General features: G+C 36.2%; 1 protein-coding gene and 1 non-coding gene across 4 annotated transcripts in view; one reads left to right on the top strand and one right to left on the bottom strand.

Annotated features, from left to right (window-relative positions):
• Positions 1-13,012, top strand: part of lrp2a (low density lipoprotein receptor-related protein 2a) — a 346,919-nt gene that overhangs the window by 123,682 nt on the left and 210,225 nt on the right. For 2 of the 3 annotated variants that reach the window (XM_072579537.1, XM_072579536.1), the window contains exons 19-26: positions 1,392-1,522; positions 1,683-1,820; positions 3,035-3,316; positions 7,152-7,391; positions 8,758-8,877; positions 8,972-9,088; positions 9,500-9,877; positions 10,268-10,516. In XM_072579537.1, the coding sequence (XP_072435638.1) occupies positions 1,392-1,522; positions 1,683-1,820; positions 3,035-3,316; positions 7,152-7,391; positions 8,758-8,877; positions 8,972-9,088; positions 9,500-9,877; positions 10,268-10,516 (1,655 nt within the window). The remainder of the gene's footprint in view (positions 1-1,391; positions 1,523-1,682; positions 1,821-3,034; positions 3,317-7,151; positions 7,392-8,757; positions 8,878-8,971; positions 9,089-9,499; positions 9,878-10,267; positions 10,517-13,012) is intronic. The other variant, XM_072579538.1, reaches the window with a different exon arrangement.
• LOC140482539 (U6atac minor spliceosomal RNA) lies at positions 11,485-11,611 on the bottom strand. Its single transcript, XR_011961742.1, has one exon. It is a non-coding gene; the product is annotated as a U6atac minor spliceosomal RNA (small nuclear RNA).

Genomic DNA, 13,012 nt, shown 5'->3' with positions numbered 1-13,012 from the left:
GCAAGATACAAATTTCTCCATCATACAGAATGATTTCCAACAATTATGGGATAGTCAAATCACTCCTCAGAGCTAGAAAGGGAAAATATATGATTTAGCACTTTCAAGTCTCTCATTCACCTGATCATGGCTTGTCCAATAGTTTTATATGTAGGGACCTTAGACAATTGTTGGCTGTGATAGTAATTTGGAATAGTATTTGTCATGTGGCCAAAAGATCCAGGATAAAAGCTTTCATTTTGAAATATAGGCAGGAAATTACCTTTATTTCCCTGTAATAATTAATTTAAAATTCAGTTTTAAATGGAATTATATTGTTCACCTTATAAATATGGTTTACTGGCTATTTTCTGAATTAATACAAGTACTTGCATGTATGTTGTAAAACAGAAATTCAATTCTTTCTATCCTATGAAGAAAAAACACCCCAAACAAGCTGATATTGTCAGTGGCCATTCACCGATTAGAGAAATAAAAGATTTTTTGGGAACTCTGCAATCCATATTGAATTTTAATTTGAACGATAGTTGCAGAATAATGTGTAAATTACTCATAACTTATTCTCACAATATTTGTTCTCATATAGGGCTTGTTAGGTTCTAGGTTTTGATATTATGTAGTCAATTCATGACCACATTTTATTTATTTGAGACAGCAAGTAGTTATTGAAATGCTAAATTTATTTACTTAATATGTGTGGTGTTGTAGAAAAGAGGGACCTAAGGGTGGAGGTACATAATTCTTTGAAGTTTGTGTGACATATAGACAGGGTGGTTAAAAAGACATTTGGCATGCTTACCCTCATTGCTCAGGCCTATGAGGATAGGAGCCAGGAAGTCAGGTTGAGGTTGTACAGGACATTGGTGAGGCCTCTTCAGGAATACTGTTCCTAGTTCTGGTCATCCAGTTATAGGAAGGATATTATTAGCTGGAAATGGTTCAGAAGAGATTTACCAGGATGATACTAAGTATGGAAAGTTTGAGTAATGTCTTTTCCCTTGGATGGGGGATTTCAAGAGTAGGGGGCACATTTTTAAGGTGAAAGGAGAGAGATTTAAAAATGACTTAAGAGGCAATTTTGTTTTACACAGAGGGTGGTTTGCGTGTGGAATGAACTTCTAGAGAAAGTGATGGATGCGGGGACAGTTACAACATTTAAAAGACATTTGGATAGATACATGAATGGGATAGGTTTGGAGATTTATGGGTCAGGAGCAGGCAAGTGGGACTAGTTTATTTTGTGATTATGTTCAGCATGGATTGGTTGGACTGAAGAGTTTGTTTTCATACTGTATGACTCTATGACTCTAAGCGTGTGCATGTTTTCAATTCAGCACTTCAATTCATGGATTTTAGTCCCCATTTGAATTGAATCAAATTTTTTTTTTCAGTTCTGTTCGTCTGTATTGGGTGGATGCCTTTTTTGATAAAATTGAGCACAGTTCCTTCAGTGGTTCAGACAGAAAGTCACTCAGTCAAATTAGTCAAATGTCACACCCCTTTGGTCTTACAGTGTTTGGTGGTAAGTCACTATCCTATGAAATCTCAAAGTCATTCAACATATTTTAAGAATGAGAAAATATATTGTAAAATTTTCATGATAAATAATTATGTTCATTTTGGTGTGTTGAACAGCAGCTAATTTGCTCTTAAATTGTTCATTGATTGTCTTTTCTCTGTAGATTATGCATACTTTACTGACTGGAGGCTGAACGCAATAGTCCGTGTGCGGAAAGCAGACGGTGGTGGGATGTCTATTATCAGAAGAGGCATCAACAACATTATGCATGTAAAATCATTTGATGCTTCTATACAGACTGGTACGTATAAGTAATCAAATTATAGATAGCTTAATTATCTACAAAATCTAATTGATCTAATCTAACAGATTCAAATTTGAAATTATTGACAAAAGAATTTTTGCAAAAGACCAAGGTCTAACATCTCAAATCTGCTTTACAAATGCATTTGAGGTGGTGCAGAAACCCCATTTGATGGAGCATTAAATGAAGACCACATTTGAAAATTGCATCTCACAATCTTTTACATAATGAAATAGATGAAGTGGCAATGACTTTCCATCAAATAAAAACAAAAGTAATTGTTACCTATTTGGATTTATTATTTTGCGTTGTGTAGAGGTTGAGGGCATTCAAGAGACCTCCATGGAGCTTTGCCACACCTTAGCTGTTGGAGATTCCATTCTGCCTTTAGAATAGTCTTCTGGGTGAAATTCTGTGATAAATGAATCAATGAACTTTTGACATAAAAGATGCAGAAGTTACCCATACTTTTGCTGCTAGAAAATGATGAAACAACGCAAGTAGGTAGAACCCTGTTCCAAATTTCAGAACTGTCAGGTGCTTCTGAGACAGAACCTTGCTGGTTCAAGTCCCACTCCAAAACTCAAGCACAAAAATCAGAACTGACTCTCCAATATACTAGTGAAAGGATGCTTCATAGATAGAGATGCTGCCTTTTGGATGGGCTGTTAAACTGATGTCCTGTCTGCTCTCCTAATGATAAAAATTCTATAGCAGTATTTCTGTGGTCCCTGGTTTGGCCTCAATTAACACTACAAAAATGGAATACAAAAAACGGTTTTGATCGACTTGCTCTTTGTAGATGTTTGCTGTGTACAACTAATTTTTTAATGTTACAATAATAACTTTATTTCAGAGTGCTTCATTAGCTGTGTAACACTTTGAGATTTTCTGTGGTTGCGAAAGATGTTACATAAATTAATGTCTTGCTTTTTTCTTTCTTTTCAATCTACTAACTCTCATCTTTGGGCCCAAATGGAATATTGGGCCAGTGGATTGTAGAGAAGAGAATTTCTTCATTTTAAGTTTAGTGAAGAATTTATTATATTTGAAAACAGAAATGAATTTTTGGAGGACTTTTACTTCAAATCTTATTAACAACCTCAATCTGACTTAATACTGAGAAACATTTATTTTAATTAATTTTCATGTTTACATCTTGCTTTCTTCTACATCTGCTTGACAGATATTTTGCTGTTTCCATAATATAGGATCCAACTACTGTAACAAACCGACAAATCCCAATGGAGACTGTAGCCATTTTTGCTTCCCAATACCCAGCTCTCAGAGAGTCTGTGGTTGCCCCTATGGAATGAAACTTGACTCCAACAACATTAACTGCATTGAAGATCCATCGAGCGAACCACCCACACAACAGTGTGCCTTCTTTTCTTTCACTTGTGCCAATGGAAAATGTGTGCCAAGTTACAATCGCTGCAATGGAGTTAATGACTGTCATGATAATAGTGATGAAGCAAACTGTGGAACTTTAAGTACGTACTGTTGAAATTTACATACAATGTATCCAATGTGTAAGTACAATTGAGGACTTTAGTCTACTCATTAAATTTGTTTAAAGATCTTAATTTCTCATGTTGCATAAGATCAAATTTATCTTTCATCACTTCTAATTAATACATTCTTGGGCTAAGAAAAACAACATTATGAAACATTACAGAATGAGACTAATCGTTCTCAGCTTTACGAGTACTTCTCTTTGTCATATTAATTAAATTTTGTATATACCTACTGATTTCAATTCTTTATGAATCATTAAATTTAATTAATATTTCCTGAATGATACTTCAAGTAGCATTTTGCTTGGGACATTTACAGGGTTTGAACCTGAGTGATACTCTGTCCCAGAAACGCCCATCAGAAAATGAGTATAAATATTAGGGTATTAGGTTTATTTTTTCCCATCAGGAAAGAATTGAAAAATGATTGCCTTTCAGAAATCAAACTAAGGACTGCTGTTTCACTGAGTCAGGAAATTGCAGGTGGGATCCAGTTATGTGACCTGATCCATCACAACCAGGAGTGGGACATTTTCTTGCTTCATTTACACATTCCTCTGGCTTGCCACTTGAATGATTACTATCCAAACGTTTAGTTCTTGAAACAAGAGGTATTGGCACCAGGGTCATCTATTTCTCTCCTTCATGGCTTAGAGAGGGTGAACGCTAGGAAATTGTTTCCGTTAGCCGAGGAGACTAGGACCCGTGGACACAGCCTTAGAATTAGAGGAGGTAAATTCAGAACAGAAATGTGGAGACATTTCTTCAGCCAGAGAGTGGTGGGCCGGTGGAATTCATTGCCGCAGAGTGCAGTTGGAGGCTGGGCGCTAAATGTCTTTAAGGCAGAAATTGATAAATTCTTGATGTCACAAGGAATTAAGGGCTACGAGGAGAATGCGGGTAATTGGAGTTGAAATGCCCATCAGCCCTGATTGAATGGCGGAGTGGACTCGATGGGCCGAATGGCCTTACTTCCGCTCCTATGTCTTATGGTCTTATGGTCTTATCCAGTTGCAGAAGTTCCATCCCCACTTCTGACAAATTAAACTTTTGCCAGCAAAGGGAAAGAGGATGAAGCATGATTCACAAAGAAAGAAAATAGCTTCAAATATTGTAATAATATCATCCTTCATGAGCAGAGATGTTCCAAAGATAAGATGTAGTATAGTTTGGGTGGAGATAAGAAATAACTAGAGTAAGAACTCGTTTGTAAAGGTATTTTATAGGTCCTGTAACACTAACAGAACAGGGCACAGAACTTACAAGAAAGAGTTTGCAAGAAGTTTGCATTGGCGATTTTAATCGACAGATAGATTTAATGAAAAATCAGCATGGCAAATTTAGCATAGAAGATTAGATAACAAAGTCAATTTAGAAAAATTTCCTAAAACAGCAAATTCTTGAGCCAACTGGAGAGGAGGTGATGTGAGACCTCACAATGTGCAATAAGATAGGATTAATTAATGACATCTTACTAAAAGAGTTCTAGGAAATGCTAATCATAACAAAATTTAATTTAAGGCAATGTAGCAAAGATAGAGTTGATTAAAGTGAACTGTGAAATTAGATTAAAGGTGGAAAAGGGAGATACAATATCAGACGTTTTACAAAATATTTCAATAACACTTAGTCAAGATATTCTAGTCAGAAAAGAAAATTCTGTGAGGACACATTAACTGCTTATAACTAAGACAATTAAAAGGTCATTTCAAATTGAAAGGAATAAAATAGAATTCCTTGAAGGTTAGTGGCTGCTCACAAGATTAAATAGAAATTGGAAAAACAGCAAAAGAAAAACCAACAAAGGGAGAAATTACAGTATAAGGAAAAGCTACAGAGAAAAATAAAAACAGATAGCAAGAGGTTCTACAAGTATTTAAAAAGGAAAAGTGTAACTAAAGTGAGCATTAGTCTTTTAGAGATTGAGTCGGAGTAATTGATAATGGAAAATAAGGAAATGATGAAAGTGTTGAAAGGAAATTTTGGTCTGTCTTCGCTGTGGAAGACAGAAAGTAAGATCCCAGAAATACTTGTAAAGCAATAGGTAAAAGCGAGGTAGGAACATTAAATAATTCCAGTCACAAGTGAAGAGGTTAATGAGAAGGCTATTAGAACTAAAGGTAGACAACTCCCCAGAATCGATGGCCTTTGTGCTGGAGTTTTAAAAAAGTACTTGCTAAAATCATTCTTACATTGGTCTCAATTTCCGATACTCCAGACATTCGCTCGCAGATTAGAAAATAGCACTTATTATTCAAGAAAGGAAGGGAACAGAAAGCAGGAAACTATAGACCAGATAGCTTAACATTTGTCATTGGAAAATCTATTGAATCTATTGTTAAATAGTTTACATAGGGAGTTATGTAACCAAGCCATGGGGATTGGTTCACTTGGATAGTTAGTTTGCGAAGCAGAGTGATGTCAATTGTATGAGTTCAATTCCTCCACTGGCTGAGGTTACCATGAAGGATTCTCCTTCTCAACCTCTCCTCTTGCCTGAGGCATGGTGATCCTCAGATTAAACCATCATCTGTCTCTAATGATATAGCAGCCCGATGGTTCGGTAGGGCTATGGTGATTTTATGTTTTACCTGTCAGGTTATATCAAACTTCTTAAAACATCTCATGCAATTGGGCAGAGCCAACATGGTGTTATGTAGGGGAAAATTATGTTTGACTAATTTATTGAAGTTCTTTGAGGAAATAGCAACCCCTGTGGATAAAGAAGAACCTGTAGATGTGATGCATTTGGATTGCAGAAGTCATTTGATAAGATTCCATAAAGTATTAACATGGATTGTTGATTGGTTAGCTAACAGGAAATAGGCAGTATAGATAAATGGTTAATTTGATTGCAGTAGAATCAGTTCAGAAAAGATTCACTTGACTGATTCCTGGAATGAAGGGATTTCTTTTGATGAATGGTTAGACAGCTTGTGCATTTGTCCATTGGAGTTTTGAAAAACTAGAGGAGATCTTATGATGCATATAAGATCCTGAGGGAAATTAATAGAGTTGATGGTGAGAGAACATTTTATCTTATGGGAATGACTGGAACGAGAAGACTCAATTTAAAATAATGGATCTTTCATTCAAGGCAGAGAGAATTTTTTCTTTTAGAGAGACATATGAAATTCTTGCCTCCCCAAAGAGCAGTGGAGGCAGAGCCATTAGATATTTTGAGGCTGACTTAGGTAGATTCTTGGTCAATAAGGGAGTTAACAAATACAGGTTAAGTAGATTTAAGACCACAATCATTTCAGCCGTGATCCTTGAAATGCTGAAGCAGGCTTGAGGAAATGAATGGTTTACTCTTGCTGTTTATTTGCATCTTAAAACTCAAAATCAGCAAGAACCTAGTGCTGTTAACCTAGAGTGTGGAAACCACAGTTTATTTTTGTTTTTGTGTTTCACTTCTGATGAAAGATGAAAAGCTTCAACTCATTTGTCTTTTAGCAATACTTAGGTTTTGTACAAAGAAGCATTGTCTATTGAAATTTACTGTTTATGTTTTGACATAGTGTAGATCTTGTGTGTAATTCATTAGTATTTCAAAGTACTATATAATAATTATTCAAAACCAATGTGCATTGTGTTTCAATGTGTAAAAGATGGAAAAGTTTTTATACAACTTATACGACTAATTTGGTCAAAACTGCTATAACTTGCTAAATTTTTACCTGCTGAGACAGCCATCTTAGTATCGGATGGGTTTTAGCTGTGAGTATTAATCTATCCATTTAAGAAAAATGACATTGTTACATGCAACATTTAAGAGATTTTTATCATTGTCTTATATTCCTGCCTCTAGATGTCACATGCTCTTCATCTGCCTTTACATGCCCCAATCATGAGTGCATTCCAAATTATTGGAGATGTGACGGACAAGCTGACTGCTCAGATGGGAGTGATGAAAAGGGATGCCCAACCCTTGATCCCAGAACTTGTTCTGCGAACTATTTTACTTGCTCTAATTCCCGGTGTATCCCTAAAAGATGGGTATGTGACACAGATAACGATTGTGGAGATGGCTCCGATGAGTTTAACTGTGGTATGTATCACATTTTATTATATGCGTTGTATTTATAAGTTGTGTTGATGCTAGGTGGATTTTTTGAATTGCAATCACCTATTTATTAGTTATAATCTGATATGATATTGCTAGTATTTCTTTTAATTGTTGATTGAATTTTAGATTTCTGATGGATGTTTGGTTGCATCAGTAGAAAGAAGTTTGAATAAGTTAGAGTTCCTGCAAACACTACTTCTATTTGTGGCTTCTATTTCTGAATAACTGTAAATCTGAAAGACTCAAAAGAAACCTCTGCAATCTTGCTGAAGCTCTGTACAGATTTTTCTAGTCAACAATGATCACTTCCATCAACAATATGGAATTTCTCACAACAAAACACAGCTACAAAAATCTTTTTCTAAGTTGGTACTTTTGATTTCAGCTGATAGAGCTTTGGACTGTTTTTTTTAACTTGCCTCTTGTACAGAGCTCGGACAGCATCATCAGTGGCAAGTAGCCCAGAGTGGGCCCGTGTGCATCCAGCACGGACTCGAGTGAGCTCAGCACAGAACTTCATCTGTTACCTTTTGTCCACTCACTTAATCTATCAATATCTCTTTGTAATTCGATGCTTCTATGGCTTTCATCGAGATTTCCTCTTCACAGCTTGCTTTCTGCTCTGCCTTTCCCATACACTTATCCCTTTGCCTCTTTCTCTCAAACCTGTTTCTCAACTCTCTACGTCTCTATTCCCCTTTCCTCCCCCCTCTCTGTCTGCATTAATCTTCCCCCTTTAACTTCAAGAAAGTAGTTCAGAGGGTTTTGTGCTCCAATACCTTTAATTAGCATAAAATTTCACCAGCAAACATTGTTGAAATGAAAGTGACCATGTCCTTTTTTTAAAATTTCTGGAGGGACGTGCATGTAATATGGTAGATAACAACTTTTTTTTATCCCTTCTTAAAAATATAAGTAGGAGTGACTAAGTGATATCTGACTTGTTGTTTGTTTACGCCATCCAACTCTTGCTGCCTCTTTCCTTTGATACAACTCTCATCTCCCTCCTCTCCTCCCCAGCTCAGCATCTCCCTGAGAGCTTCCTTATTCCTAGGTCTTCATCTGTAGACTCACTACCAGGGCTCCAGTGCTTAGGCTGCTCACTGCTACTCCCAATCAATCACTGGCTCTCTCCTTTATTTGTTTTATTTGTTCATGGGATTGGGATCTTTCTACTCACAAAAGTACACTTAGGACTTGCCATATCTATTAATTATTCTGATATATCAATTTTAATCAACACAGACATTAATTTATTTTCATTTGGTTTCACAAATTAGATATGTAATGTAGGTTTGATCACCCACAAATTTGCAATAACAGGTAAATAAAATGTTTCTTAATTAAGATTTCACAAGTACCTGTCAACCTGAGCAGTTTTTGTGCCCAGAACATCGGTGCATTGACCCTGTTTATATATGTGATGGTGATGAAGACTGCCTGGATGGATTGGATGAACAAGGCTGTGGTAAGTGAAGAGAGGGTGAAGGCAACAATAAGAGGCAATTTATCTTTTTGAACAATGAGTTCAGATTCATAAACTAATATTGATTTCTTTACAGTGTATAACTGCACTTCCCTTGAATTTAAGTGTGCAAGTGGAGGACAGTGCATCAGCAACTTCTACCACTGTGATGGAGTTTTTGATTGCAGTGATCGTTCTGATGAGGCAGGATGTCGTATGTATACCAATTTAGAGTGGATTAATTGTTGATTTGATTCTGGCTGCTTGCTGCTAAAGTATGCTTTGGGAGTTATTGGTGCTCCTGACACTTATGGAGACAAAGGATAAATATATACATCCCTGACTTAATTTACACTGTAATATAGAGCTTGCATCAATTATATGGACTGACCTATGACCAGTATATGTCCACTTTTGTTTTCTAACTTGTGAATTTATTTAATGAGCAACAAGGAAAAAAACAACTAAAATTTGCTGTAGTATATTTTCATGAAATTTACCCAGCCAGTTTATATTAGGTTAAGCAACAGTTGCTTGTTGACCTTGTTCAATAATAAGTTATTGGGTTGCAAAGAGGGATTACTCTGCATTGATAAAACTCTTCCCGGTTATAATTTTTTTGTAGCTACTCGACCACCAGGTATGTGCCACCAAAATGAATTTCAGTGTCAAGATGATGGTACCTGTATTCCGTTAAATTGGGAATGTGATGGTTATGCAGACTGCACTGATGGATCAGATGAACATCTTAGCTGTTCACCAAAGAATTGTTCTGACAGCTATTTTCAGTGTGATAACGGAAATTGTGTCTTCAGAAGTTGGTTGTGCGATGGTGATAATGACTGTAGAGATATGAGTGATGAAAGAAACTGCCCAACACAGCCATTTCAGTGTCCCAGTAACCAGTGGCAGTGTCCAGGTCTCAGTACCTGCCTGAACTTGGATAAGGTGTGCGACCATACTCCAGACTGCCCAAATGGTGCAGATGAATCTCCACTCTGCAGTAAGTAAATTATTTTATTGTTTTCAAATATTCTTTCAAATGAACTAATGGTCCAGAGTGGGAACAAATATAACCCAGTGCATTCTCCAAGGCAACACCTCTACCCTTACTAACCAAATAGCACTATCTTCTCATACAGTATGAAATATTGTTTCTGCTTTGTTTTGTTTTGTTATGAATGTCCTGATGAGCTGAAGATGAAATACTTCAACAAGATGTACTTTTTTTCAGCAATACATAATAGCTACATTGAAAGACAATTTATTTTGTAAGTGGATTATGCTAATCATTTATTTGTCATTGCAATAATACATAAAACATGGAGACTTATTAATAATTAAGTAATATTGTATTAAATCTATTTTTCTATTTGTTCTTGTTGTTAACTAGATACAGAGAGCTGCAATGAAAATAATGCAGGTTGCACACATGGATGTATTGAGGGACCATTTGGTGCACAGTGTACTTGCCCAAGTGGCTATCGGCTTACAAATGATTCCAAGACCTGTGAAGATATTAATGAATGTAATCCACCAGGCATTTGTAGCCAAATATGTTATAATCAAATGGGATCTTTCAGGTGCATGTGTGATGTTGGTTATACTTTAGAAGTAGATGAGAGGACTTGCAAAGCTTCAGGTAAAGCTAATTGTATTTTACTGTATTTGACAAAAATAGATTTCATTTAGATCAATTGCCATATTGTAATGTAAATATGCATCTGCATACTAATGTTCTAACCTACAGAATTGAATGTTGTGGTTGCTAGAATTTGCAGTAAAAATCAGCACCATTTGGCATCATAGAGCAGGGTTGTGGACATTATATCTGAATGAAGTAAGGATGTTGTTTGTGTCCACAGATTGTGACCAGACCTTTATAACATGGTTATAGGCCCTGAATACAAAGACTCACTGTTGTAATATTGGGTAGTCATTAAGCACATAATGATAGACAAGTACTTTAATGAACTTAAAAGGTTTCTGGTTCCAAATGAACCTGTGCATTTCTGCACAGTAGCCATTATTGGCATATTCCTGTGGCAATCTCTCTACAATTTAAATTAAGTTGTTAGAATGCCAAATTCTGCCCAGGATTAGTGCCCATTTACCAGCCAAGCAGCATCTACTAATCTGTTAATGGGCAGGTGTTTTTTTTCCCCCTATTATTGAGGTTGCTGCTGACCTGAAAAAAAATTAACACAGACATTGCTGAAAAGTTTGCAGTTTACCTTTTCATCATATCTTTATCAAGCTTGTCAATCATCTAAGCTAGGCTTCAAGAAACTTCAGAGTCCACAGAGAGAAAGTGATAAAGTGTGAAAGAATGGCTGAGGAAGTGAGCATTTTAACACATGCTGAGTGAGTAAGAATGAGACAGAGAGTAAATGACTGAGCGTTATATAATATCAACGCCTGTTCAGAAACTAAACGCACCCTACACTCCCCCACCCTCCGCTCTCACAACTCTGAGGGGTTCTAATAGCTTTCAGCCCTCCAGCACTTTATATTTTCAAATAAGTTTGATCAGAAATGTTATGACACATTTCTAGAGTAGGTGGGACTTGAACCTAGGACTCATGGTCCAGACGCAGTGACACCACCACTGCAGTAAGATAGCCCATATGCCACTAAGTAGGTGGCATGCCTTAACTATTTGTGTATTGTAAGGCAGCTAGGACCCCTTCCATCCTTATCAAAGGGAGTGCAAGCCTTCTCTCCTTTCAGATAACATAATTCTCCAAGCTGGATTACAGGCAGATAAAGTTTGGGAGGTACTGCTCTAAGCTACAGGAAAACGAATTCACCATATATTTTATGAAATTTGTATTTGCTGAATCATTCATCTTCAAACTTAACCTATTTAAGTTGTTTTCTTTTTGATTAACTCCAATGATGTGAATAACATCTGTGTCTTAGTATGGCAAATGATAATTAATCATAGAAGGGAAGAATGATTTAGTTCTATTAATGTTTAAACTGACCTAATAGGATTTAGAGTCAATATTCTGTGAGAGGAGCATTTTTGTGTTGGTATCAAGATGTTGCTGATCTAGACCTCTGCTGTAATTCTTGCCGTAAAGGGCGAAGTCCTTAATTTACTTTGCATTGGAGGGCATCAACATTCCTTGGGACTCATCTGAATTCTTCACTTTACTTTTTATCCTGGAATTGGTTGTGATGAGCAGACAGGATTAGCTCACAATGAACATCTACCAAACAGTTCCAGAATTTTATGATTCTATGATTCAATGAATTGCAAACCCTTGATTTTTTACAAAAATTTTGCATGTGATATTTATCCTATTCAACGTGTGAATGCTGATGTAACTGAGACCTTTCTTGAGTGAGTCATGTTGGTCTTAATGCAAAGATATTCTAAATATGCACAGCTTAGATTTTACCACCCTCAGAATTTACATGTGCTCAGCCTGAAATGTAACTCCAGGCTTTATTATAATTGAGATGTTAAATTCTGACTACATTTTTGGACAGCTCAAATCTAAACTCAGATATAATGCATAGTTCAGATCAAACATGAAGCAATGTAGAAATCGATGACAGGAAAATGTTTTGCTTGTACTGGGGTTGGAAAAGCATTTTGGGAATACTAAAGATTTGACTGCAAACCATTTGGGATGACATTGAAACTGCATCATTCCATCTTTTCCACGATTCCTAGTCATCCTTGGCCAGGATGTTAAACAAGCAATTTTGTTATTGACAAGGTAATCCTAAAGTGGATTATCCCAAAGTGAACTGAAAAGGGAGACTTTAATGAAAGGCATTGGCAAAGATAAGTGAAATGTTTTTGAGTTTTGCATAAAAGAATACAACGTTGTGATCTGAACTAGAATAATCTTTCAGGGTTTATGATTTGGGAATTGGAACCAATGATTTTGTGGAAGAGGAATGGAAAAAAGCAAGAAAGAGTGTGGTGAGAAATCGTGCAGTTGAGACCTCTGACAGATGAATGCCAAATAAATGGTCACATCCAGGGTCATATTGATGAGTTGGTCTTAGCATTCTTACTTTATATACTTGGGCTAGTTTAGTTGTAGAAGAGTGTTAATAGACATGCCAGTGTAAAATATTGGAAACTTGAAAATTTTTGCTTGCTTACAATTTATTTTTA

This window comes from Chiloscyllium punctatum, chromosome 10, assembly GCF_047496795.1.
Source record: "Chiloscyllium punctatum isolate Juve2018m chromosome 10, sChiPun1.3, whole genome shotgun sequence".
Taxonomy (NCBI): Eukaryota; Metazoa; Chordata; class Chondrichthyes; order Orectolobiformes; family Hemiscylliidae; genus Chiloscyllium; species Chiloscyllium punctatum.
The sequence above is the reverse complement of the archived record's forward strand: the minus strand, read 5'-3'. Positions and strand labels throughout refer to the sequence as shown.